This window comes from Crotalus tigris, unplaced genomic scaffold, assembly GCF_016545835.1.
Source record: "Crotalus tigris isolate CLP2741 ecotype Arizona unplaced genomic scaffold, ASM1654583v1 scf7180000018585.330925593:3314079, whole genome shotgun sequence".
Lineage (NCBI taxonomy): Eukaryota > Metazoa > Chordata > Lepidosauria > Squamata > Viperidae > Crotalus > Crotalus tigris.
In genome coordinates this window covers 2,129,704-2,157,696 of record NW_024097088.1, presented here as the reverse complement: position 1 = coordinate 2,157,696, position 27,993 = coordinate 2,129,704, and the positions used below count along the sequence as shown (strand labels likewise).

General features: G+C 47.0%; 1 protein-coding gene across 5 annotated transcripts; it reads right to left on the bottom strand.

The window, feature by feature from the left end:
• Nucleotides 1-36: 36 nt before the first annotated feature.
• Nucleotides 37-26,359, bottom strand: MAP7D3 (MAP7 domain containing 3). Of its 5 annotated transcripts, XM_039354760.1 has the most exons (21): nt 26,144-26,359; nt 20,479-20,574; nt 19,992-20,072; nt 19,199-19,362; nt 17,520-17,631; nt 16,852-16,872; nt 15,368-15,469; nt 14,131-14,229; nt 13,074-13,160; nt 12,149-12,274; nt 11,238-11,350; nt 10,545-10,678; nt 9,641-9,876; nt 5,770-5,905; nt 4,919-5,099; nt 4,518-4,622; nt 4,108-4,161; nt 3,663-3,762; nt 2,954-3,140; nt 2,054-2,349; nt 37-1,924 (listed from the first exon to the last, which is right to left on the bottom strand). In XM_039354760.1, the coding sequence occupies exons 1-21, from the start codon at nt 26,226-26,228 to the stop codon at nt 1,917-1,919; spliced, it is 2,523 nt and encodes an 840-aa protein (XP_039210694.1). In that variant the 5' UTR covers nt 26,229-26,359; the 3' UTR covers nt 37-1,916. The 5 variants fall into 5 exon arrangements, with proteins under 5 accessions (XP_039210694.1, XP_039210695.1, XP_039210696.1 ...); XM_039354761.1 differs by lacking the exon at nt 12,149-12,274; XM_039354762.1 differs by lacking the exons at nt 14,131-14,229; nt 15,368-15,469.
• Nucleotides 26,360-27,993: the final 1,634 nt, after the last annotated feature.

Below are 27,993 nucleotides of genomic sequence, written 5' to 3'. Positions count from 1 at the left end.
TTTGGGCCTTCCCCCGAATAACCACTCACCTCCAGAGTCCTTCCAATTGCAAAGTTTATTAACAGTGCATATGTATTTACATACAACTAACAAAGCATTCAATGGGCCTCAGTTTGCGCAGAAAAATAGGAGCGTCATTGCATGCGTGTTAGAACGATTGTCTCTGTCGGAATCCAAGAGCTGTTGTATAAAAATAACATGTGTTAGTTCCACCTAAGGCACTGCTCTATGGGCAATCATTCTAAAACCTTGGTGAGGGGGGAGACTGCCGGGACGAGAGGACAGAGACTGACAGCTGGGTGACTGAATGGGGAGGGAGGGAGTATGCGTGCCCGGAACAGTTCCACAGGGAGCCCCTGGGCTGAAAAGAGGTTGAGGAGCAGGCTTGTAGCGTAGGAAGGAGTGGGGTGGGGTGGCTCACAGTCGTTTCAAGAGAACAGTGCTTTGAAGAGGGGCATCCAGAGATTGGGAATTGGGGAGGGGGGGAGAAGAAGGACGTGTTTGCAGAAGCTTCATTCCTTCTTTTGCAAGAGAAAAACCGAGCAGCTGGGCTGAAAACGTAGCCTCAGCTTCCACGGCTGGAGGCAAGCGGTGAATGAAAGCTAGAAGGGGAAAACCTGGAGTGCAATTCGCACGGGCCAGAGAGGAACAAGCACCTTCAAAGGGTTTAATACTGGTATTGTCTTCACACGAATAATACTTACATGTATGGAGGTTCAACTTCAAACCATGGGATGGTTTCGTGGTTTGAAACACCAACCATCCAACGGGGCGGGGATGTGCCAAGCGCTCCTGCTGGGGCTGCTACGGATTTTAGGGCGGTATGGTTGTTCCCCCCCCACCCACCCAAGCCTGCAAATAAACGAGCAGGAGAGACGCTCGGCGTGGCAAACCGGACGGTGATGCTGCGGTGTGCGATAGCTTAAAAAAGCCACAGAGCGGCTTGACTGAAGGCCACCTGCTAGGACACAGGTCGATTAATTAAAAAAAAGGCAAATAAGGTCAGAGGCTCTGGCCCCCTCCAAAAGCAGGCGGCCTGGGGGTTTCTGCAGCTAGAGGCCTCAGCTAGGCTTGCTCTCCTTCCTTACACCCTGCACAAACACGCACCCTGGGTCCTAGGGCTGCTCTTCGCACCCCTCCTCCTGCTGGTGAGCCCACTGGGAGTGGTCTCCATCGAGCTCCCCTTGCAACACTGAGGAGAGAGGGAGCTGGCCCCAGAGAGACTGCATAAGGCAACAGAATGGAGCGCTGTCTGACTTTGGGGTGCCCTGTTGAGTATTGAAAATCCCCCATCCATCAGGAACAAGCCCCGGTTTTCAAGTGTTGGTAGAGAGAACCAAGGTGGGTGTTCTTTTCTTTTTAAGCTGCGAAATGATCTGACTCGTTCTAGAATGAGGTGCTGTGTTTTCAGATATTCAAGTTAAATTCGAACTAACCGTCGCTCCCCAAAACAAGCGCGAGGGGAGAGCGACAAGCGCATGACATTGGCTCTTTTTTTTTTTTAATATACATCAGATTAAACCGTGTTACCTTGCATACTGTGTCCAGGGCAAATGCTAGCTCGTTAAGTCTCTGGTACAAGCCACCTTGTTACTGGCAAACAGGGAGGAATATTAAAGACCAACTGCAACGGCCTGAACGTTTCAGCCAAAGGAGAACAATGTGTATTTGTTTTTTTTGTTTTTTTTAAAAAGCAAATCTTGTTAAAGAGGGCTGATAAAGCAACAGCGAAATGACCCCCACCCCTCTTGCCTTGCCAAACATTTCGGATGGGTGGAGGTGGGCCGTTGTGGGTGACGCCGAGAGAAACGTGGAGGTGAAGTTGAGAAGCAGCTTTTTCAGATCGAGGCCTTCCTGTCTGGAGGAGACCTGGGCATCCTCGCTTGGCTGTCAGGAGCCTTCCGGGATCGTAGTGTTCACAGTTCTGTTCAAAAGCGAGCGGGGACTATTAGTAATTTTATGCATAAAATAGGATTCCAGAGCGCGCGCACATACACACACACATACACGCTGGAAAGAAGCATCTTTAATGACAGTAATAAATGAGCCTTACCTGATGCCGCCTCGATCGATTTGGTCAAGCAATTCACACCAGCGTCCTCCTCAAAAGCCAGCTTTGGGCTTGCTGGCAACTGGGCGCCATCTCTAAAATTCTGGCCGGGCATATCAGCAGCGATGCTCTCCGAACTAAGCCTGGCCGTCTTAGGATGCATCCCAAGATCAATGATTTCTTCAAAATTCCACCCGGAAGGTTTTCCATTGAAGTTTGGGAGAAATCCGATGGAGCGATCGGCTTCATTAACGTGCAGGATTTCCGAGTTCTCAACGACCTTTCCTTTGGCTGGAATACTGGGGAGAGGAGAGGGAAGGGCAGCCTTGTCCAGTTTCTGGAGAGATTCACCCAGAGACTATCCTTACCTAGTTCAGGGTCTGTGTTTCCCCCTAAAATAAGAGAATTTCCGGGCAAAATGACACCACCAACTGCAATTAACTTGTCGCTCAATGTTTTTTCTGCGGCAGTGTGAAACGAATATCACAGGCATTAACTGAATTAATTGAAGTAAATGCCAGTTTTCGGCACAACTGTTGTAAAATGCACTCAGGTGATCGTGGGATGCTGCAGATGGTATAATTCCAAAGGGACTGAAATTCAGTCCCATCCCTGGGGGAGAAGGGGATGACAGGAGCTTTGAATCCAGTCATAGTAAGTCGCTCCAAGGACTCCATTGTAACTTTGAACAGTCACTAAGCAGCCGGTCGTAGGTTGAGGTAAGGTAAGGGGCTTACTTACTTTTAGGGATATTTTTCAGGGCTAGGGTCTCTCTTTAGGCTGGCTCTTGAGCAGCTACTACTGGCTTGTGAGCTATACAGAGATACCTGGAGAACCTTCTGGGGGAATCTGGCTGAAGAGGTTTTGCCCTCTCCCCAGGCCAGCCGTGTCCCTCCGACCTACCTGGTTTCCACCAACTGGCTGAAATACAGGGAGTGCCCATCCCCCCTCCTCTCTTCCTCTTCCTCCTGCTTATTCCCGTTGATGAAGACGTCGTCGGCTCCCATTGTCGAGCCTTCTTGAAGCAAAGTCCAATGGTGCAGGGCCTCTGAGCCGTCTTCCAGAGAGGAGTCCTCGCCCTTTGGCTTTTCTGCAAAGGGGAGTGGAAGAGCTGAGAGCTCGGGACCCCTAGTGGAGAAGGCTTCCAACTGCAGGCAGTCCCCGGCTTCCGACCACAATTGAGCCCAAAACTGTCGCTAAGTGAGATGCTAGTTAAGCGAGTTTCGCCCCATTTTACCACCTTTCTTGTTAAGTGAATCACCTCAGTTGTGAAGTGAGTAACTTGGTTGTGAAGTGAAGGTTGTGAAGGTCACAAAAGGAGATCACGTGCCCCCCCCGGGACACGGCAACTGTCATACACATAAGTCAGTGGCCGAGCATCTGAATTTTGATCACGTGACCGCAGGGAGGCTGCAGCGGTTGCATGGAAAATGATCACAAGACCCTTTTTTCAGTGCCGCTGTGACTCTGAGCAGTCACTAAATGAACTGTTGTAAGCCGGAGACCGCCTGTATTTCCAGACTACTCCCCAAGCCCCAAGAGATGAGACTGAGGTTGCAAAGGCCGGGAGAGACAACCGGGAGGCCTGGCTGGCTACAGACATGCTCCCTACCGGGCTGGTCTTGCTTTTCAAGGTCCTGCTCTTCGTCTTCTTCGACGCCCTCGTCTTCTTCGACACCCTCGTCGTCTTCCTCATTCAACTTGTCTTCGTTCTGCATTCAAGGAATGGAAAGCAATCACTTGCAAGGCAGGAGGGAAGCATCAGCTCAACCCCACGTGCTGCTAAATACGGTGGGAGCTAATTGGGGACTGCCTGGGGTGAACCCATCAAGCAACTCGATGCAATTAATACCAATTACGCTGTGCACCTTCCACAAGCTCCCAGAAACCCTTGCCCTCCCCCAAGACCTGCTTGGTGCATGTTTCCAAGGCAGATCCACACGAAGGGGGGGGGAGACTCAGGCACAAAGGCCGGGGGGGGGGGTATTTCCAGAGTAAGCAACCCTGGCAACGTTTAAGCAGCCCAGCTGCCTGTTGAGAGACAGGAAGACGCTCACTTTCGCCTCGCTCTGCTCGGCCTTCCGGGTCCTCTTCATTATTTCTTCAATTCTCTGCAGGAGAGGAACTCTGTTGAAACGGCACGATGCTGACCCCCAAACACGTCAGGGGGATTCCCAGGGCAGGTGGGCCCACCGGCTAAAATCCCTGCCCAGCAGGAATGGCAAGGAAGAGGAGGTTCTCTCCCATCAGCCGCCTGGCACAGCAAACCGGGAGAGGGGAGGGAGGCGAGCGGGAGGGAAGAGACCATAAAGGCGGGGGGGGGGGGGAGGATGGGAATAAAATTCCCTGCTGAGGGCAGGGGAGGGGAAGAGAGGGTTCCCCCAAGGGGCGACTGCCAAGTCCACCTAACCAGCTGCTTTGGCCCTGTCTGAGAGAGGGGGGGGGGAGAGGAGGAAGGGGCTCCTACCTTCTTCCTCTCCAGCCTCTCCTGCAGGTTCTGCTGCATGATCCGCTCCCGTTCTTGCCGCTGTCTCTCGGCCTCTTCGAAGGCCCTCGCCTCAGCTTCTTCCCGCTAAAAGGGCAAAGAGGAAAAACACCGTGGTGAGCTCCGTGAAAGGGACCGACCGTCACTACGGAAAAGAAGTCGTGGCAGCGAAAGAGTGTAATACAGCTGAAGCTCCCCATTCTTAACTTGGGTCCTGTGTTTGAGTCACACCACCAAGAGAGAAAACCCAGACTTCACTCATCCACTGCCGCTTGAGGTTACACTGCAATTCCCAATTCCCTGGATGGACACTGTGGCTCAACGTCTGTGTGTGAGGCTGAGAAACCCCCCCCCCCCCAGGATGCCTTGCAGAGAGCCCTGACCTGCAACTGAAGCTCCGCCTGCTTCTCCTGCTCTTCCTGCTCCCTCTGAATCCGGTCTTTCTCGGCCAGCCGCTGCAGCTCCTCTTCTTCCGCTCTCTTCAGCTCCTCCATCTCTTGGAGGGCGGCCTCCTCCTGCGCCTGCTTCTCCTGGGCTATCCTGGCCAGCTGCTCTTTCTGGATCCTAAGAGCCCAAAGCAAAGGGAGGACGGGGAAATGCTTGCTTGTGCAGGCAGGCAGGCCAGCCTTGTGCAACCTGGTTTGCAAACGCAAATGACGTCTCCACCTGCAGCCTGGAGACCTCCTATTCCCAGGCCTGGGCCTGGGCTGTGGGTGGAGCCCTGTTGTGTTTCTATGCTTTGAATCTGGGCGGATGAGTTTTGTTTCATGCTTTTCGCTGTTTTGACTGTAGATTTGGATGGGGTTCGCTGCCCAGGCTTTTGGGGTCGGTCACCATAATATGTTAAATAAACCAGCCAACCAGCTAGCCTAGCCTCTCCTATCCAAGCAACCTACCAACCAGTCAACCCAACCAATCTATCAATCCAACCAACCAGCCAGCCAGCAGAACCTCTTGCATCAAGCCTCCTTTTTAAAGAAAGAAGGCAATTTGGGAGATTTAATTGATAAGCCATTTAGCATTTTAAAAAGTTAAGGACCTGCAGTGGAGAAAAAGAAGGACCTTTTCTATTTTATTGAATGATCTAGTCTCACAGGTTCGTATCCCAGGTGCCCATGAGTGAGGTTCAGAGGACGCCGTTGGCTACTCAATCTCCCTAGAAAAACCTCGATTTAAAATCTCTCATGTGTGTAAATGCACACATTTGCAATGAGGGGAAACCTCTCTCGTTTACCTTTCTTCCTCTTCTCTTTGAAGCTTTTCCTGGTCTTCGCGCTCTCGCTGTTCCCGTGCAAGGCGGCGTTTCTCTGCCAAGATCTTTGACGCTTCTTCAGCGGTTGTGGTCCCTGGAAAAGTTTTGCCACTTGCATCTGGAAAAATAAAAATATTTTACCAATAGCAATAGCCCTTAGACTTATATATCTCTTCACAGTGCTTTACAGCCCTCTCTGAACGATTTTACAGAAACATCCTGTTGCCCCCAACAACCTGGGTCCTCATTTTACTGACCTCGGAAGGATGGAAGGCAGAGTCAACCTTGAGCCAGTCAGAATCGAACTCCTGGCAGTGGGCAGAATTAGCCTGCCACACTGCATACTAATCACTGCACCACCAGGGCTCTTATACAATTCATACAAAGGCAGTCAGAGCTGAATTTACTTTCTAATTTTTGTTTTTGTTCCATTGCTCATAACTCTGCTCTGTTCAGAATTAAGTCTGATTTACACAGGATGGGGAGGAGAAAACTTTGGCGCATGTATCCCAGCCCCCCTCCTCAAATTTTTGTCTTTTGTGGGTAGGCAACACAGTCTCCTTGCTGGCCAGGGGATCTGAACGTAAACAAACAAGCACATCTTTGTCTGCTGAAAGAGAAGGCAGGGATAAAGGCTTTCCAACAACACCAAGTTCCACATCTGTAGCCTCACACAAAGTTTGATGGTATGAGAATAACCAAGTTGAATAATCCAATTTTAAGAGTTTAAAGTTCTAGGCTCCCAGGTAGGTTTCTTTCACTGCAAGAATTTAAATTCCTTCAAAATAAGGAATTATTTCAAAATAAGAAAAGCATGACAATGGGTTTTAAAATGTGGTGAGTTTCACTCCCTGAAGAGAAGACCACTCTGGCTATTAGAGATGTTATTAGAAGCAGTTCTAGCCACAAAGAGATTTATTGGGTGTGATAGCTATTTTGCTGTTCTCTCAGGTTTTCAAAAATTCACCTCCTGGCACAGAACACATTTACTTGGAAAAACACCCCACCAATTTAAATGGATAATTTAGGAAAAGCAAATCCAAGGCTTGACCTGGGTGGGTTTTGAGGGTTTATTTTTTATTTTTTTCTACAAATATTAAGTCCCCTGGGCTGAAGAGAAAAATAAATATTCAATCTTGGAGAATTTACTGGAGGATTCTATGCTCTGTGGCAGTGTTTTTCAACCTTGGCAACTTTAACATCGGTGGACTTCAACTCCCAGAATTCCCCAGCCAGCCCTCCACAAAGCAGACTATCTCTGTGGCAATAAATAAATACAATTCCACATCATCAATTAAAGACCTTTCCATTCATTCTTTACAGGTTTTATGTGAAGCTCTTTTGTTCCAGGACTCCAAATACGAATAACACGCGCAAACCCACATACAAACACGCACACACACACTGGACAAATTAAAAAGCCACAGGTTAATCATTTGGTAGAAAGTACAAATGTCCTTACAAGGATTGAAACGATTCTTAAATTCTCCAGATTTCCCTTGAGATAAATAAAGATCACCCTGAGGTGTTTAGTATTTATATACCCTTGTTAGTTTACCTTAAAAAAAAAAAAGACTGCTCTACTATATTGCAAGAGACCATTTATTGCCAAAAAGGAGATACTCCAATAAATAAATAAATAAATAGAAAGACAGACAGATAGATAGATAGATATCTAGCTAGGGAGATTCCCCTCCTAGCTCCGTTTTTGCCATCCTGTGAGATATTCATCAGAGATCAACTTCTCTGGATGGAGAGAATGGCATGTATTAAGGCGATGGGTCAAATGTTCCTTTGTAACCTGTAGCCCTAGGGTGAAGCTGGGGGCTGACGACAGGGGAATGGGTGGGGGAAAAACCCCTCTGAAGATTGTGCCTTCAAAGCAGACATAAATGGAGCCTGAACTGGGCATGAGCAGAACTGCTAAGCCTTTGCTTGGGTTAATCTGAGTCTTCCTGCTCATTCTGGGAGGAATAGCCAGGGATGGGAAGGGCCCCAAAGTGGTAGGAGAGGTTAGCCAGGTGAGTGTTCAGCACCCTGAGCTCCTGGCTGATGGTGTCCACGCTGTACCGCATGGTCTGGAAGGTGTGCAGCAGCTTATTCAGGACGTAGGGGTCGGTGGCGACCGTCATGGGCCGCTGGGCTGGGCTCCTCCTGCAGAAAGGAGGGGGAGGTGGCAGCCGGAAGGGCGAGCTGGGCCGGCGAGGACACGGGAAGCTAATACACCGGACTGGGCTGAGGCCGGCTGCATCGCTGTGCCTGCTGGCCCCCAACACGAAGTTAGGGGGGAAGCCCTTGGCGGACAGAGGACGCCCCAAGTTTGGTGTGCTAGGAACGCAAGGCGGGAAGACGCAGGGGGAAGTCCCCCGGCCCGGGAGGTCAGCCTGGGAAGGGCTGGGGCTGGCGCCACTCAAGGAGTAAGAGGAGACCCCCAGGCGCGCCAGGGGATCGTATCCGAAAAGCATCCTTCTGCCGAGAGAGGAGGCCGGCGGGCAATCCTGAGAGCAGAAAGATGGCGCAGCAGGAGACGAGGGACTGAAGACACAAGGTGGCAACTCAGGAAGGAATGTGAAGGAGGCCGCTGACTCTGCAAAGGAAAAGATGGGGGGCTGAAGCCGGGGGCAGCGGAGGCTGCCCATGCGCACTTCGAAGGCTTAGCTCTCTCTATGGGGCTGGACCTATAAGCACTAAGGGGAGGGGGGACAAGCAGGCTCCAACTGCCAGGAACGGATCCCAGGCCCCCTTAAAGCTTATGGCTTACAGCTACAATTGAGCCCCATCTGTTGCCAAGTGAGAGATATGTTGAATTTTGCCCCATCTTACGACCCTTTTTTGCCACAGTTCTTAAGTGAATCACTGCAGTTGTTAAGTTTGTAAGCGGTTAGAATGTGTTATCGCAGGCTCACTCTGCCAACTGCCAAGGGTTCAATCCTGAGCAGCTCAAGGTTGACTCAGCCTTCCATCCTTCCGAGGTCGGTAAAATGAGGAGCCAGATTGTTTGGGGGGGGGCAAGAAACTGACTCTGTAAACCACTTAGAGAGGGCTATGAAGCCCTGTGAAGCAGTAGATAAGTCTAACTGCTGTTGCTATTGCTAGTAATCTGGTTGTAAGTGAACCCGGCTTCCCCCTTGACTTTGTTCGTCAGAAGGTCGGAAAAGGGCATCACGTGACCCAGGGACACTGCGACCGTCGTAAATATGAATCAGTTGTCAAGTGTCTAAATGTAAATCATGTGACCATTGGGGATGCTACAACAGCTACAAGAGTGAAAAATGGTTGTAAGTCCCTTTTTTCAGTGTCGCTGTACCTCTGAACAGTCACTAAACGAACTCAAGGGCTCCCTGTAAGGCAGGGGGAGCAACTGCTAACCAAGCCACCCACTCCCCTGGAGCTCTTTGTGGAGGGATCCCGCCAGGGGTGCCTGGATCAGTCCCCGTTTTTCTCTCCCAGCTTCCCCAGGGAGGCCGGGGCTGAGCACTGCTGCCTCCTTACAGGACAGGACAGAAAATGGGAGAGGTGCAGGATGGACGTGATTGGGCGATGCTGGCTGGGGAATTCTGGGAGTTGAAGTCCACCTATCTTAAAGTGGCCAAAGTTGAGAGACCCTATTATTGAGCGCCATGTGTGAAACAGACCGGCCCCGAGACAGATTTGGTAACGGTGACAGGGGTCACCCTTTTAAAAGAAATTTCTATTGACATATTTATTTTATATTTCACATTCCTAAATCACCCACCTCCCTCAAAGAGAGACCCTGGGCGATGTACAACAAACCATCGAACAGTATATAAAAATTAAAATGTTAACCTTTTAGAATTTATTTTAAAAAATATCTCTAAACAGCTCTCCTTACCTTCTTTGGTTTTAGGAGGACCCGCAGGCGGCTCTTTCTCTGAGGGGGGCCCAGCAGCCCCCTGCTCCTGGGGGGCCGCGTCGTTGGCTTTGCTCTCCTCGTCGCTTTTCTTTTTGGTAACGCCGAGGACGTTCGGGGTGAGCGGCAGGCGCTGAATCGGCGCCAGTTTAGAGGCCATCATGGGAGAAGATTGCCGCTGCCGCGAGACGTTCGGGGAAGAGGGCGGTGGTCTGCGCCTGCCGAGAAAGGGGGACCGATTAGGAGGAGCTGTACGGCCAAAGAAGGCCTTGACCCAGTGCTTGCTTGACCCTTAATAAACTGCCTTCACAGCTGGTCCTGTAAACTCACTTAACAAACATCTCACTTCACAACCACCTGCCTTTGAAGTTTTGGCCTCAATTGTGGTCATAAGTCAAGGACTGCCTGTATTTACAAGGCTTGCACAGTCCTGAAGTCGTGTGATGGCCATTTGGTCAAGCAAATCAATGCGGGAAGCTAGATTCATTTAAGGACTGCATGGTTCACTTAACAGTTGTTAAAAAAAAAAAGGTCAGGAAATCAGTTGCAACACACTTAACCAGCTGGCTTTGCAACCCCAATACTGTCGTGGTCCCAATTGTGATTATAAATCCGAGCCATTTTTCTGAACCAGCTTTGGAAGCCTGGTGGTCCCCTGACCTACTGGAAGGAGGATGGGAATTCCTAGCAGGAAGGCAGCGTGTTGGGAAAGCCGGTTGTATTTATTTTTACTACATTTATCTTGATTTCTGTAGCTGTCCCTCTCAGCAAAAGAGTTCTAAAGTCCTTCTGGTCTTTAGGGAGAGGACAGAGATCAAGAAGAAGAGAGCTGGTTTTATCCCGAGCACAATGGAGGAAGAGCGGAGATTTTGAACTGGATAGAAACCTTATTGTTGCTGGAGACGGAGGGAGTTTTCCCGCGTTCCCGGGTGAGACGGAGCGCCTGGAACTCGGCAGAGAGGGTGAAGGAGCTCGCTTCCTTGATGAAGACGACGGGGGCTGCTTGGCTGGCTCAATTTTCTTGGGGAAAAAAAAGAGAGGGGGGGGGGGGAGGGAGACTGTCACATCACTGGTTTTCTCCGAGAGAGACTTTGCAGAGCTTCAGCTAAATAAATAAATTGATGAGGCTGTTCTAGCAACAGCCCTTCTCTGTTGGCAGAAAAATCTCCTTCTCATCCAATATGGTGAAAAACAGGACCCATGTCTTTTAATTCACATTTATAGGGAGGCGAAGGGGGGATACAAGTTCCAAACTATCTGAAAAATACATTGGTCAGAAACTGAATTATTGCTTTCGAAAGAGGTGGAATATGGCTTCTCAAACCACTGCAATATTCATCATTTAAGCGACCACATAAATGCCTGAAATGTTACAAACAAGACACCCCCTCAAATACTTCAATAGTACCCTCTTATATCATCACTACAACTGCTACGTCACAAAAGCAGAGGGACAAACTGAAGCCATCCTATCAAAAGAACTGGTGGGTGGGGAAGAGGGTCCATTATCCGTGGGGCTCGTGCTTGTGCTATGACTGAAGCTGAAATCAGCAGCCAGAACCTCAAAAGGTAGACTTACCTGTGCAGATTCCGAGGAGACGTTTTCGGATAAGCAAGCAGCCCCCTTCAATCGGTCTGTGCTGCGACTACGTAATGGCACTTTGGGGAGGTGGGCTGGGAAGCTGGTGGAAGCTGAACAAGGACAGAGGGAAGAATCTATCAACAGCAGAGAATATTTGCAGCTCAGGGTAGAGCTGTGGGGTCCTTGTTGCTCTCTTCAGCTTGGTGGTTTTCTTGCAGACGTTTCATTGCCCAAACTAGGTAACATTATCAGTGCTAGAATCCCAGTCCCTTCCAGCACTGATGATGTCACCTAGTTAGGTAATGAGATGTCTGCAAGAAAACCACCAAGCTGAGAGAATACCAAGGACCCTACAGTCCTCTTCCTCCTTCCTCCCTTCTCCTCTTCCTCTTTCTCCTCCTTCACAAACCCCATTCCCTTCTAGCACCGATGATGTTACCCAGTTGGGTCATGAAACATCTGCAAGTAAACCACTAAGCTCAAAGACCAACAAGGACCCCATAGAATCTATCAAGTCAAGAAGCTGATAGGTCGCATAATTGCCATAGTTGCCCACGCTTGATTTAAGGTCTTTACAGGTACACGCAAAGAAGCATTTCCAGCTGGCTGCTCTTGAAAGCATCTCCTGGGACACAAATTCCAGGCTGAAAGCAGACCAGCACCCCCTGCCATCTGCCTGCAATCTTCAAAACTCCTGATGGGGAGGTGGTCCTGCAAGGAGGGGCAATTCAGGATAGTTGATATCTGGGGAGGGGTGGTTATTGGCAAAACTGATTCCCTCCCCTTCATCCCACTCCCACTGGTTGCAAAACACTCCACAAGGCAAGGTAGACCAGCAGATCCCATCTGGTTCCGCTCCTAAACAACCCCCAGCGACGCTGCCCTGCTGAATGGCTCCAGGCTGTTACCTGCGGGATCTTTGCCCTCAGCAGCAGACAAGGTGGCTGCGCTCTTACTCCTGGCTAGAGAGGCCTGGGTGGGGGCGAGCAGGCGACTGACGGAGGCGTTCTCCAAGGGGCTGACCAAACGGCGAGCTGGAGGGCGGGAAGCAACGAAGGAGGAGTCAACAAGAAGTCCCCCCAGGAGATGGAGGACCTTTCGGATGGAAGGCTGTCCACTCCAGGGAGAAGGCTTAGGACCTGCCTCATCATCAACACTTGTGGGCACATAAATTTAACAAATAAAAATAGGACCCAAATTCCAGAGCTAATAGCAGCCTGCTGAAGCCTAGATGTGCTTGTCAAAATCAGAAGTCTGATAGCTCCTTAGCAACTAACCTAGTCAGAAAAAGCGCGACAGGATTTCTGATCTCTTGAAACCAGAGACTAACTTGGTCTCTCTCTCTCTCTCTCTGCCCTATGCATCTCACAAGGTTGTTCTTGTGGGGAAAAGAGGAGGAGGAAAGAGTACCAGGTATGCTTGCTGCCCTGAGTTAATTACAAAAAGAAGAAAGGCGGGATCAAAATAAATAAAATGAGACACTGCAAAGAACAGCACACTTGCCAAGAACTGCCTACAAGGCACAAAGTCTTATTAAAAAGGGGAAAAAAAAATAGAATTGAGAGGCAATGCCAGGTATTGTCCAAGAGGCAGGAGGAGTCAAGGGGAAGACCTGGCGGTCCACACGGACTGCCCCCAACAACTGGGAAGGAAGGAAGGAAGGAAGGAAAGCAGCCAGTGAGGCTGACAGCGGGAACCAGTGTGCTTGATCTGGGCTAGCTATACAATTTGTGTATATAAAATCACACCCTCCCTTTTCCTCTCTCTCTCTCTCACTCACTCTCTCACACACAAAATCCCTGGAAGGAGCATGCCAAGAAAACTCTTAGCTACCTTTTTCTTCTTTCTGCACGTTTTCTACCTCGGGAAGTTTACTGCTCACCCTACTGAGCGATGAACTCCTCTTCTTTTCTGGTTCTCCTAGAGCCCAAACAAACGGATGATTTTCAAGATGCGCTCAGGACGACTTAGGTATATACAATTTCAGGAGAGAAGTCTTTCGCCGGACTGAATGAAAGCAGCAATCCCGGCTTCCAACATACTTGTTCCACTTCCCAATTAAAAGCTTTAAAAAAATGCAGTCTCCCCTTCTTGGATAGATTATTCTCAAGAACCAAAGGGATAAAAAGGGGCTAATTTAAATCAACACTCTCCAGTGTCTTACGGTATGGGCAGTTCTCGTCTTACGACCACGACTGAGCCCAAAATTTCCGCTGAGTTTTGCTCCATTTTATGACCTTTATTTGCCCAGATGTTTAGTGAATCACTGCGGTTGCTAAATGAATCTTGCGGTCATTAAGCAAATCTAACTTTCCCCCACTGACTTTGCTTGTTGTAAATCAGCTGGGAAGCTCACACATGGCAATCAGATGGCTCTCTGACAGTGCAACCATCATAAATACATGTCAGTTGCCAAGTGTCCCAATTTTGATCATGTGAATTCTGGGAACAGAAGTCCACACATCTGAAAGCTGTGAAGGTTTAGAAACCCTGGTTTATGCAAACCACAAGCTTTAACCTGGGTGAAACCCAAGGCATAGATGCAGTGATGAGATCACCAGACCCAAATGCAGGCTTCTGTATTATAACTGTCTGTTTTCTTCCTGATGATTTGTAAAGGAGCTTAATATATATATATATATATATATATATAAAATCTAGTCAAAACCAAATAGAAACCTATGGAAACTTTGAATGGTTTTACAGAATAATTTTTAAGCCACTTGTACAGGTTGGGCACAACTAAGATGCAGAAATAGAATTCTCTATTAATCCTTCCTGTGGAAGCGAATATTCCTCTGCATGTTTCTATTTATTTTGATAATCCTGTTTATATATAAATGAAATAATTCTCATTAGCTTTTTTTCTCAAAATTCTCATTTGCTGCACCTTTTTGCTCTGCTTGTAAAGCGTTGGCTAGTCCTTGCTCAGAACTCAGAGAACTTTTGTTATTCAGCCTGTTTAGGGAAGAGCTCCTTTTAGCTGTTCCTGCAAGGATAAAAAAAAAAAAATATGGATTTGTTAGCTTGGCAAACATCAACAGGCTGCATCAATGAAGGAGAGTCTTAAGACGGATAGAGGCTAATCCCTCTACTCATTGGGAATTAGAGTCCTGATGACCCCACTGATATCTGAAGCATGAAGCCCTTTAATTAATCCAGAGAGCAGTTAATTCCTAGGTTTTGATTATGGAAATTCATTTAGCTCAGCCAATAAAAAGGGTGCTGACTGTAAGATTCGATGCAGCACTACGGGCCACGAGGTTCATAAAATCTCTTTTTTATTAACATAGGCTTGATGTGCTGTGACTGTGCCAGATACTAGACCAATTTCTCACTATTGTATGTACAGCTGGGAAACATTTTGGTCTAAATCACACCTTCCAAGAAGCACAGGGAATTTATACATCTTCGGGGCAAAACAAGCACCATACCACACCACAGCAGTGAGCCAGGTCTGAAGTGGGTGGGAATAGACTCCTTCTCCTCCCATGTTACAACCAGGTTAGATCAGGGTTTCCTGAACTTTAATGGTGAAGCAGGAAGGGAACTGAGAAATGGGATGCTTCAGCAGAGACATCTGAGCTACTCTCCCTCTAACCCATTAAGTTTCCTCCAGTTCTTGGAGAAACGCTGACATAGACAGAGAGGGGGATACTGCATGCTATCGAAACATGCCAGGATGAAACTGCTCTCAAGTTACTCCACTTCAGCTTCGCACGTGCGAAGATGGGCGGGCAAAGAAAGCCACGGATGCTGCCCTTTGATTTCAAACAGGCAGCCCAGATTGGGAGCAGGGATCGCCACCGTTTTATCAGAAAGCGGCCTGCTTTGAGATCAGAGGAAGCAGAGCAGGGGGATTGGGAGAGCTGAAGGGGAGAGGGGGGTCTGTGAAATCACGACTGGCTCTCTGAATCTGAAGGTGACGTGGGAGGCTCTGGGAAGGGTATACCACACTTTCTTCTCTCCTAAGAGACGCCATATCCAGCAACCGTTGGGCTGGAGGTGCGTCGGGCTCACTGGATTAAAGAAATGGGTAGAAGGGATATAAGGGCAACTTTAGTTGGTCCCACAGCTGCAAAGGAAGGATGGTGGGTCTGGAGCCTGCTTTAGGGTCCGCTCCTTACCTATGCTGGGAGAATTGAGAAGTGCTGCCGAGGACGAGAGGCGCTTGTGGAGGGCCGGGTCAGGCTGTTTGAGGTTCAGGGCGGACGTAGAGCGCTTGTTGACTGAAGGAACAAAAAGTATTTAAGTATTCTCTCTTCTGACACAGCGTTCTTTGCCAGGAGATTGGTAGATAGATGGACAGATAATGGACAGAGAGGCCAGCAGGTATTGCAGTGCTTCTGAATGTCTTAAGTTGTGATGAATGGCAAGGCGACTTTAACACACAGAAGTCTCTCCTAGTTTGCAAGCTTTGTTAAATGTTCCTAGCAGGGATACGGGCTAGATCAGAGGCAGGCAACTCCGTGTTTCCAGGGGTTTTAGGCAATCACTTACAGATAGTCCTAAGACTTAGGATTCTTTGCTTAATGACACTTCAAAGTTACGGCAGCCCCAGGAAAAGTGCCTTACGATCTGTGACCGCAATTTAGGTGCTTGGCAACCGGCTTGTATTTGCAGCCAGCTGCAACGTCCTGCCATCACTTGATTTGTGTTTTGTAAATTTTTTCCCAGTCTCTAGAAGAAGAAAAAAAGTCCATTGGGGAAATTGGTTTTGCTTAACCACCAGACCTGCGTAAAGGTTGTGATAACTTGCTTCTGAGCGTGGTTAAAAGGGTGGCAAAATTGGGTCTGGCCATGTGATGACTCGACTTATGACCATGCCAACTAACGACTGAAATTCTAGTCTCAACTGTGGTCGTAAGTCAAGGATAACTGGTAGCTGTGTGTTAATTAGGATCTGTAAAAAAAGCATTAGGGTTTCCCAGTCCTAGACTAGAGTTTATATAGAATAGAATAGAATAGAATCTGGAAGGGACCTTGGAGGTCTTCTAGTCCAGCCCCTGCTCGAGCAGGAGAACCTATACTATTTCAGACAAGTGACTGTTTAGTCTCTTCTTAAAAAGAGAAAGGATAGAAAAGATATTTTCTTTTGGAAGACTAGATTGCCTGATTATCAAAAGAACTGAAGAGCAAGGCTCTTTTCTATTAAATTATCCTTTAAAATTGTATACAATTATCTTTTTAGAACAAATAAACAAGCATCACGGCACAAAGACAGCAGGAAATCTAAACACGGCACCACACGAACATTTTAAAGACAAAGCTGTAAATCCATTAGTGGATAAACCAGCCATCAACACAGAGAGGTCAGGTCCGACGGATCCTTCCTACAGACTTGCAGCACGGAGCATAATTGAATAAAAGGACATCCTCACTGAAAAAAGAAGACATCCAGAATGTCTCTGTGGCAAACTGAACATCTGAGTACTGCAGCAAAGCAACCAGCTATGGGTTGTTGGTTTTTTTGTAATACGAGAGTAGCAGTAGCAGCAAACTTCTTCTAAAATTGCCTATTCTGAAATTCTCCAATCAAAGGATGCCCGGGGTGGGTAAGTTAATTAAAATAAAAGCAGGCAAGCAGGCAGATCATTCCAAGGGAACCCACCTTCAGCTACAGCTGGTGCTTCTGTGGAAGAAAAAAAAATGGATAGGCTCATGTCACAAATCTATCATAGCTCCACTGATCTATCACAGCTCTCTTCAAAGAAAGAGATAAGAGATTGGGCTCTCGGTCTTCTTAAATGACTAGCAACTGGAGGAAAGTTAATTGTCCTGACTTTTAAGAATCATTTGTTATTCTAGAGTGTTTGACCTTTAATTCAATTCCTTCCAGTGTGCCAAGACCAAACCTCTATCTCAGCATTCCCCAATCCAACAGAAAAGAATATTTGTAGCTCAAGGTTAAACTGTGGGATCCTCGGCCCTCTCTGAGCTTGGTTTTCTTGCAGACGTTTTATGATCCAGGTAGATTACATCATCAATGCTAGTTTGCAAACCCCCTTCTAGCACTGATGTCACCTAGTTTGGTAGTGAAATGTCTGCAAGAAAATAACCTCAGAAGGACCTCACAGTCCTCCTCCTTACAAACCCCATCCCCTTCTAGCACTGATGATGTTACCTAATTGGGTCATGAAACATCTGCAAGAAAATAACCCAACTCTGAGAGCACCAGGGACCCCACAGCTCCCCAACCTGACATTCTCAAAACATGTTAGGATCACAATCCTAGAGTGTTCCAGGTAGACACACTATTGTTGAGTCCTTGGGACCCACCTGCCTTCCCACTGGAGTCTGTCACCGAGCCGCTCCACGACCATCGTTTCTGCCGTGTATCCAGCCGCTGGCTGCGTTCCAATGTTCGATGCACCACAGCTTCGTAATGCACCTGTAGATCAAACCATCCTGGGGATTAGGTGGCAAGACCTAGTGCTGCCTGTGGGAGAGCAGACCATCTTTCCTCCAGGAGCTGATTATTTACCAGCTTTTACTTTATGTCACTAATTAGAATCCAAGACAAGCTGGAGACCGGAGACCCTGATTAGCCCTAATCTTGGCGATAAACAGGATTTGTGCTAAGATGCACATGTTCAGCTATTAGGTGGCAGGAGGGCTCCACCGATTACCAAACCTCTGTTTTCTATAATATATGTTTCTCAAGCTTGGCAATTTTAAGATGTTTGGACCAGCTCCATGCTGGCTGGGGAATTCTGGGAGTTGAAGTCCGAACATCTTAAAATTGCCAAGCTTGAGAAACATTGGCATAATTTCTCTCACATTAGTGCCATACAACGATTCCATATATGAGTTTATTCTCCTCAGTCTGGCAAGATTATTACTAGCAGGTGCATTTGGGGGAATTTTACTTCAAAATGCAGACCTGCCCAGACTTCTTAATGATTCAGAAGACTCTCACACAAAAATCTGAGAGTTGGGAAAAGCATTTGGCTAATTCAATCCCAAATCAGATGGCCTTCCACTTTACAGGACCCTTCTGTGCCGAGTGAAAAGAATTCAGGGAGAAATTTTTGGCCGCTAAGTTTTTAGAAAATTCCACCGATTGGCAGAGGAAAGAAAATACGGTTTGCAACCCTGGATGCAAGCCAAACACGATAAGACACAGGAAATTTCTGAACGGCTGGCACAGGATTCCCTCTCTTCCATTTGCTTGCAAACCTTCCCTTGGCCAGGCAAGTAATTGCTCACACTGCTGCATTTTTGTTGTCATGTCAGTGGAAACTTTTAGTCAGCTAATATGACCAAGAACCACAAGCTGCCTAATATTGCCTCTTGCCAAACACTCTTCTTCAAGGACTAAGTGATGACTTAAAATCATCCACGCAAATGCCGGACAAGTGGGAACGGTTCCATTCAAACCAGGGAAAAGGCTTTTGAGTGCTCCCTCGCGGCTGCACAAACACTGCAAACGGCAGAATACAGGCAGTCCTCAACTTAGGAGCACAATCGGGCCCCAAATTTAGGTTGTTAAGTGAGAAATTTGTTCAGTGATTTTGGCCTCGTTTTACAACTTTTCTTGCCATATTTGTTAAATTAGTAGCACAGCCATTAAGGGCATCTGGTTTTCCCATTGATGCTGCTATTCAGAAGGGAATCACATGACCCTGGGACACTGCGACCGTCATACAATGTGAGCCAGATCCCGAGGGTCTGAATGTAAATCACGTGACCCTGGGGATGTTACAATGGTCGTAAGTGTGGAAAAATGGTCATAAGCCACTTTTTTCAGGGCCGCTGTAATTTCAAACTGTCACTAAACGAACTGCTGTAAGCCAAGGACTATCTGTAAGGGAAACTGATACAAATGTAGAAGGCAACAGGCTGGCCCAGAAAATGAGGACACTGAGGCCACAGTCTCATTAATTGTCCCAGCTACAAGCTCAAGGCCAGGGCTGACCCTCCTCCCTCAGAAGCACCAACGTTAAGCTGTACAGTACTTTTTCCTCTTCAATCTTCTGTTTTCGCTTCTGCTCCACCGCAGCTCTTCTCTGTTGCTCTTTCAGCTTCTGCTCCCTCAGCCGCTTCTGCTTCTCTTCCATTTGCTTCTCGTACTGCAGCTTCGCTTTCTTCTCCTTCTCCAGGATCTGTGTTTCTTTGGCAGCTGCAAATTCCACCAAACAGTACAGAAAAGTGAAACACTATGGAACCCGGAAAAGGGGAGAGGGGAGACATGTTTTGCTGGCAATTGCAAAAATCCCAGAGTTTTATAGAATCCGGAGAGAGAAAGAGAGTATCACATCATCAGATTTTGTATGTTCGACCAACTCCATCTGGAGCGAAGCCTTGCCAGAATCCATCTGCTTGAGGTCAAGGAAAAAAACGAGAAAAGAGGAAGAATCAAGCACCTCATTTTATGCCAATGGTGCACTTTTACTACAACCCAAAACCTCGCATCCTGACAAGTGCCTTTCGTGCAGAACAATAGAAAGGAACCGGGATGGAGTCATGCAAAACCGAAGAAGCGAGAACTCAAACTGTCTGGATCTACTCTCACTTCCTTGAAGGAAGGTGATAAAATCCCTGAATGGATTCTGGCCTCTGGGTTCCAAGCTTTGTTAACCTTCCATAAACCTGTAAGTATCACAGAGGCTGGCTTGTGTGCTTGGTCTATAGACAAAGAATTAACTACCATGGCCTGCCACGGTCTTAGGTGAGAAAAACAGTCATAAGTGACTTTGAACGGTCACTAAAACGCACTGCACGCAGAAGCTGGACTGACTAGGATCCTACCATGCTGTTTCTCCCGCTCTTCCCTACGTTCCCGAGCAAGTCTCTGACGTTCTTCTGATTTCAAGAGAGAACCATCCAGCACTGTTAAAGAGAAAAAATTCAAAGGCTTTGAACATTTGATTTGGAGAAACAAGGGACCAATTCCTACAAAACACACACACACACATATCTAACATCCACACACAAGGACAGCACATTCATGTTCAAGATACATACTGGTGCTCAATACGAATTTCCTCACTGCAGGAAATCTTAACTCAAGTTATTTTCTTGCATTACACATCACCTGCACCAGTATAGCTATTTCCTGGGTTGCAAGGGGAGGCTTTTGCTGGCCTGGCACTACAGACTTTCATTCATCTAATTTCTGATTTTTTTGAAAATAAGAACGGCATATAAAAGTTTTGAGCAAATATGAACTGCAGGCAAAGAACTGCTCCCAAGATCAAAATACAGAACAGTCATACGAAAAATACTGATTTTTTACCTGGTTTTGCTTTTGTGCTTATTGGGGCCTGGAGTGAAACAGTGCTAACACCACCTTGGTTTCTTCTTTCTTCGGCTAATGCTTGAGCTGCAGCAACTGTTAAGAAAAATACCACGCTTGGTTGAAACAAATCCATCATTCACACAATTTTTGTCGTTTGGATTACACTACTCAAATCTGATTTTTGCACAGGAAACTCTCCCCAAATAAACAGTTTGTGGCTGGCTCAGGAATTCTGGGAATTGAAGTCCACGAGTCATAAAAGAGCCGAGATTGCCTACCTCTGGTCTTGACCAAAAACTTAAGACAATCATATAGCAACCTGGTTCCTTTTAAACAGTAGCTCTGGAATCACTGAATGTATCACAATATCTATTTACTACATATGTACACCCACCTATCCTTTTTTTGCTTCTGTGTCAGCAGGAAGAAAAGCCAATAGTTCTTTTTGGGAATTTGCCACAAATTCTGCATTTGTATTGTATTATGTACAGAAACGTTCAGGACTAAAAGCCTTGTGTGGGCAATTGTGCAGTGGATCACACTCAAAAAAATCCCCCTATGCAATTATGAAGAGCAATGAACTGAGTTCAAGGTCCATCTGTTTTTAGGTTCCTATTTGAAATCAAGCATTCCAACTTCGCTCCCAGAATATAGTCTAAACTTGAAACAGCTGTATAACACTGGAAAATTAAACTACAAGTTTCAATCAATTAAGAGAGGTGGTAGTAATGGACGAGGGAGATATGCAAGCAGAGTGGAAAAATACTGTTTGAAATTTTGAGGATCCAGCAACATGGAGCAAATAATCACAGACAGACTGATTGCTGTTTCTCCTAGATTTTCACATTTGCCAAGTAACTTGAGAGTTTAAGTCAAGGTTGTCCAACCTTGGCAACTTCAAGATTTGTGGACTTGCAACTTCCAGAATTCCCCAGCCAGCATTCTGGGGAATTCTGGGAGTTGAAGTCCACAGGTCTGAAAGTTGCCAAGGCTGGACAGCACTGCTTTAAGTGAACTCCCTTTCCAGATTTGCCTTTGTCCAGAGGAGGAAATTCATTAAACTTCTGTTAAAACAAAGAGAGGGGAAGTAGAACAGCTAGCATTTTCATACCAAGTTCCTTTGTGGAGGCACAACAGAGCAAAAAATATTCAAAGGTAACTCCGGAGACCTGCTAAGACAATACTGCTTGTTTGAAGAGACCAAAATAAGCCAAACCAAAATAAATCTTGTTCACAAGACTTCCTTAAAAGTCTACAAAGTGATTGCATTATTGCAATTCACAATACTGGACATAGAGATCTATTAATGTGAGCTAAACAAAAGGTTCGCTATGCAAATCCAATAAAAGTCTTGTGAAATGCACTATATCCACTCACAGTCATTCAGCTTTCGTGTATTTGATGCAAAATTGTAAAATGCACCCATATTAAAATGTCAAGTCTCAACTCTCTGAACTTAACCAAGATTACACACAACATGACCTTAGTTTTAATTCACAACATTAACTGCAAAGACTTGCTGGAACCTCATTCTTAACCATGCGTGCAGGCAGTCAATTAATGTGCAATGCTATAATGGATCAACTCTCAGTTATTGTCTCCATCCAATGACATACAGCCAAATCCATTCTCAAGTTTTGCCAGGTAAGACATGTTCAATTATCTTTGGAGATCTGTAGCACCACGGCACAGATGCTGGATTAGGACCAGGGTGATCTAGATCTGCGTTCACTTCTAGCCACAAAAACTCACTGGGTGATTTGGGGCCAGCCACTTTCAACACACACACACACACACCCCATAGTCACAATATTGTAATAGGGGAAGGAACTGCTATATATATACTACTTGGATTGCCTGAATGAAAGGGGGTATATAAACCTAATAAACAAATGTCCCCCAGCTAAACGTGCCCTCAAATTACATCAAGAACAAAGCAACCCGGACATTTTCTGAAAACAAGGATTTTTTTTATTTCTTGTGTGTTCCTGAGATGCAATATTTGCTTCCTGTTTTCACGCTCCTGGCTTCCTTTTCATAATTCTCTCACTTTGTTTTATTTCCCTGAGCTCAGGGTGTGGAAGTGGGCTCTCTTCCTCTCACCCCACCTATAGGAAAACCCACTGAAACCTTTTTCTAAGTGAGGTTTGTTCTCGAGTTTCCAGGCACACCATTGCTGAATGTGCCTGGCTCCACTTCCTACCCCAACCCCCAAACCCTGTGACAATAGAGCCCAGCACTGCATATCACAACGGACACCAGTCCACTCTGCAGCCGCAACTCCATCTCTCCCGAGAGACTCAAGAATGCTTCTATTATGTAGAATGTATTTTAACCCATGATCCTCTTGTTTCTTGATAAGCCAGTTTCCCCTTATGTCTCTGATCAGGCATTATAACATTACAGCTCATAAGGCCCTGTGACTGCGGTTTAATTTTTTGTGCTACTTCTTCAAGAATGATGATGAAATAGGAATATCTATACTGAGACATAATTATAGACCCATTAGACACGGGTGAGTCTCTCATGTGACCAGGCAGGGGATCCAGCTGAACATTTATTCACAATTTAACAGGGGCTATTTATTAAAGAAAGATAAAATAATTGTTCTTGGTTAGCTGCATTGTACAACATACAATTACCTCTCCTTACGTTTGTAAACCATTTTCTAGAATCTTTTGCAGTTTGCTTGCAATCCGTGGCTTGCAGAATTAATAAATCTCAGCAATGGAATAAACATTGCATCTGCTTCAATTCCATCCTACAGGAATAAGCAGGAACCGGTATGAGAGTCAAAAGGCTCTACCATATATTACTTCACCAACTCACTCTATGACTATTAATAAAATTAAAAGATCCCAGAATAACCAAGCCCGAACTTTTTCATCATGTGCAGTTTCGCTGAAGACTTCATGAAAATAATATCACTCTCCATTTCTCACAGGAGATGCAAAAAAAGAGAGTCATTTTTCCAATTTGTTGTCCGTTGCCAAGTCTTTCTAGACTTGAAAGGGAAGGGGTGGACTTGATTTAAATCTGAAGACAGGAATAAAACCACAATCGAGGCACAGCCATCTGCTCTTAAGACTGAGCTCCCTGTTTGGATGATGGGAATAAACCTGAAACCTTAATTCAATTAGGGCTAAGAGCAAGTCCAAAGCAGTAACAGCCTTTTCCATCGCACAGTTAACAAGTACTACAGCCACATTAATAACCTGATCAGAAGGCATAACGGTAGCCTTAATGAAAAAGCCCCCTCCCAAGTTAGCATCCTTTCCCAGAGGTCAACTAGGTCAGGGGCAGGCAACCTTGGCTCTTTTATGACTTGTGGACTTCAATACCCAGAAATCCTGAACCAGCCATACTGACTCAAGAATTCTGGGAGTTGAAGTCCACAAGTCATAAAAAAGCCAAGATTGCCTACCCCTGAGCTATTGGCCATTAAGTACAGTAGTCCTCAACGTACAACCACAGTTGAGCCCAAAATTTTGTTAAGTGAGACATGTGTTAAATGAATTTGCCCGTTTATGACCTTTCTTGCCATAGTTATTAAGTGAATCACTGCAGGGATTAGTTAGCTACACGGTTGTTAAGTGGATCTAGCTTCGTCATTGATTTTGCTTGCCAAAAGGAGATCATGTGACCTTGGAATGCTGCAATGGTCATAAGTAGGAACCAGTTGCAAGCATCTGAATTTTGATCATGAGATCACGGGGACGCTACAAAGGTTTTAAGTGTGAAAAATGGTCACAGGCACTTTTTTCAGTGCTGTTGTTAACAGCTGTAAGTCAAGGGCTACCTGCATTTGGGTGGAAGCGTACAGGGTTGTGCACCACTGGATTTGAGTGTGAAAAGATGCTTCAGGGTGTGAATACCTGCTTGCAGCTCTCTTAAGGCCTCGCCTTTCCTGGAAGTGCTCAACTCTTGTGATTGCTAAAGCCACATTTTTTAAAAAAGAACTACAGATGTTTATAACTCCACGTGTTCTGAAGCACCTTTTCTCCTCTTAGGTGCCAAGTATTGCACAATCCAAATCATCAGTCTGGATGATGAGAAAGTACTGACAGATTTATTCTTTCGGGAGTTGCCTTTTGAAGACATCTAATTTGGCGATTCACACATCCTGGCCACAGCCAAAGGAAAGCTTCAAAAGATGGCTAGATATTTTCTGATTAAAATATGGCACTTGGGTGATTATGTCCTGTGGCTGAAGTGAGATGCCGCCTTGTAGGGTTAAAAACACTTGCAAACTAAGGTCGAGTCTGATCTTCTAGGAAATCAGTGGTGCAGCAAGAAAAGAAATATACAGCAACCGTCCCCTCCACATTAATTGATAAGCAAAGAGGAATTCTGCTTTAATTAGGCAGGAACTAAATTGTACCCCAATGCTGCAATTTCGAAACAAACCTGTAAAAGCAGAAATAATCCAGAAATCAGCCCAGGGAAGGTGGGGGGAGAGGAGACCGTGCACATTGCTTATACATATATATATATATATATATATATATATATATATATATATATATATATATATATATATATATATATTAGCTTTTCTGACTGCAGCAGAGAAAAAGAGTAAATGCAAAGAGATTTCCAGATGCTTTTTTTAAAAAGCCAAGGATATTTGGGGGAGGGGGCGGAATGGAATGAGTAAGCCGCAGGACCTCCAGATCTCCTCTGGATCTCATAAAATGCAACGGTTTCTTTTGTCCACAAAATAAAGAGAAGGCAACTGGGGGACGGAGGGAGGCCAGGCGGAAGAGGAGGTCCTTCAGGCCAACAAAAAGGGAACCTCCAGCATTTTGCTTGAGGGGGGAAGATAAGAGAGCTCAGAAATGAGCTTGGGAAATAGGAAGGAGGGAGGGGATGAATAATGGGTTAGGGGGGACTGGAACAGGACTAAAGGATGAAGGTTGGGGGGGAAGAGAGCCCTAAACTCGGGATGAGGGACCAGAGGTTGCCTGAGATGATAAAGGGGGGGGGGAATGAGTATAATGAGGGGGAGTTTGCGGGGTGGAAAAGGTCTTTCGATGGAAAAAAAAACAGTAAAAAAGGGAGAATATGGGTGGGATGAAAAGGGAGGGGTCAAATTAAGGTACTTGGGGACTCCCCCCATGAGCTCTTCCTAAGCCAGCCTCCCAGGCGTGTCTTACTACAAGCCCCATCAGGCACTCCAGAGACCCATGCCCCCCCAATCCTATCCCAGAGACACCCCCCAATCCTTGTGGAGGCAGCTGCCCACTATCCCCCCACACTCATCCCCACCCAGCAGGGCTCAATTACACTACCCCGCCCCCACGGAGGCTAACAGGATGATGGGACTTTGTAGTCGGGCCGCTTGGACCTCCAGAAACACCCATGCCCCCACCACCTTATGCCAGATAGACCACCCCGCAGGCCTTGTGGAGGCATCTGCCCCCAGCCTCCGCTCCCCCAAGCCAGGCTGCACTATACACCCCCCGCCCCCCCGGAGGCTGATGGGTCCTGTAGTCAAGGCTGGGGCAGAGGAACCCAGACCGGTCCGGGGGGGGCTGAGGGGATGCGAAGGGGGGGAGGGGTAGGGGATTACCCCCCTCAATTAGGAAAGGGCCGCGGAGGGAGGGCAAGGAGAGTCTGAGGGGATAAAACTGGGGGGGGGTCGGGGGGTCTCCCGGCTCACCCATTTGCTCCCGCAGCCCCTTCAGGGTCGAGGGAGGCGGCATGGGGACCCCGGGAGACGCCCCGCCGCCGCTCCCCTCCGCCATCTTCGCCCCTAAGCGGTCCGGGCGGCGGTCCGGAGCCTCCTTCGCTCGACTCGCCGGCAGATGCTCCGCCGCCGCCGCCTCAGCCTCAGGCCGGTGGCGCGGAACTGCCGAAGGGACGCGGGCACGGCGAGGGCGCAGGCGCGGCGCAGGCCACGCCCCGGAGCCCTTTGGCTGGGGGCGGCGGAAGAGAGCGCGTGCGCTGGCCCGCGGCTCGGGCGTTCGGGGAACTTCGCCTCCGGCCAGGCGGACAACGATCCCTGAAGGGTAGGCGAGGCGGCAACGCGCGTGCGCGTAGCTGCTCGCTTAAGTTGTGCTTCCGTTGCCGCGGGTTCGATTCCCACTTTCTCCATGGGTGGTCCATCCTCGCGTGTCTTCAGTCTTCTTTAAGGATATTTCCTTGGGGAGGTTCCATCCATAGGGTTACCATATCTACTGAGACCCGTTTTCATCTTGATTTGTTAGCTAAGCCACTTGGCTGCATCTGTACAAATCAGCACCCAATGACAAATTGCCGTTTATAAAACCCAATAGATGGATGCTTGCTTAGCCCTAAGTCACAATGGCTTCCCTTACTGGCTTTGCTTATCCAAGGCAGTGGAAAGGTTGCAAACAGGTGATCTCATGATCTTGGCACATTGCAACCATCCTAAATGCTTGCTGGTTGCCAAGTGCCCAAAAATTGATCATATGAACTTTGCAATGGTCATAAGTGTGAGGACTGCTCATAAGTCCCTTCTCTGCTATTGCAACTTTGGTCACTAAGTAAATTGAACTGAAGAAGCTTCTTGGATGAAAAGCAAAATGTTTTCAAAGAAAAAAACCTCCAGTTGCCTTTTGGAAAAAATATCTTTGTGACAGCCATGACCTGGAGGGTTGAGAATCTCTATATAGTCATAAATAAATAGTAAGTTGAGGGCAATCTGCATATATTATTTATTTAATCCCACTTTCATTCCTTTATAAATAAGTCCAGGTGGCAAACATATCTAATCCTTTCCCCTCCTGTTTTTCCCATCACAACAGTCCTGCAAGGGAGGTTGGGTTGAGAGAGAGAAATTGGAACTGGCCCAAAGTAAATCAGCATTAAAATTCTCATCCACAGGAGGTTTGTCTCTTCTGGTTGCCGGGCATTTGGGCAGCTCCCTCTCTGGACTGGACGTGCTGCTGGAAGGAAGGACAGCCTCTCCGTGGTGTCGACCTTCTTATAAAAGACACATTCTTCGCCCCGGCTCCAGCTGAACCCAACGGAGGCTTTGTGGAGGCACGTCGCTCAGACTCCAAAGCTGGTTTTGTTCGCTGCCATAAAAGACGTGTCTGTGTCAACCAACTCCGCAGAATTTTGCTCCTTTCTTCAATGCACCAGAGAGACTCTTTTAAATTTATCATCGAGGCATCACAGGCTTTGCAAACTTCCAAGCTCACCTTCTTCGGGGCTGCCTGCCCTATTTTACACATTTTTCTTATTTCACCAGCCCAGCAGAGGAAATAAATGTTTGGCTCACACTCATAGCAAACCACATCTCCATCACTGGCAGGGGAAAAAAAAAATCCAGGCTCAATCGTTGCTGGCTGCTGGACCTTTAAAATGAAAAGGACGGTCCCAAACCTTTCTTTTCCCCAAAAGGGATCTGATTTTTTTTTTTTTTTACAAATTGTGTGTGCCTATTTACATCCAGAGAATCGAAAGAAATGATTTAGCTTGAACAGAGAGAACGGAAATGAATCATGTATTTGGCATCTCAAGGAAGCTGCCTTTTACAGAACG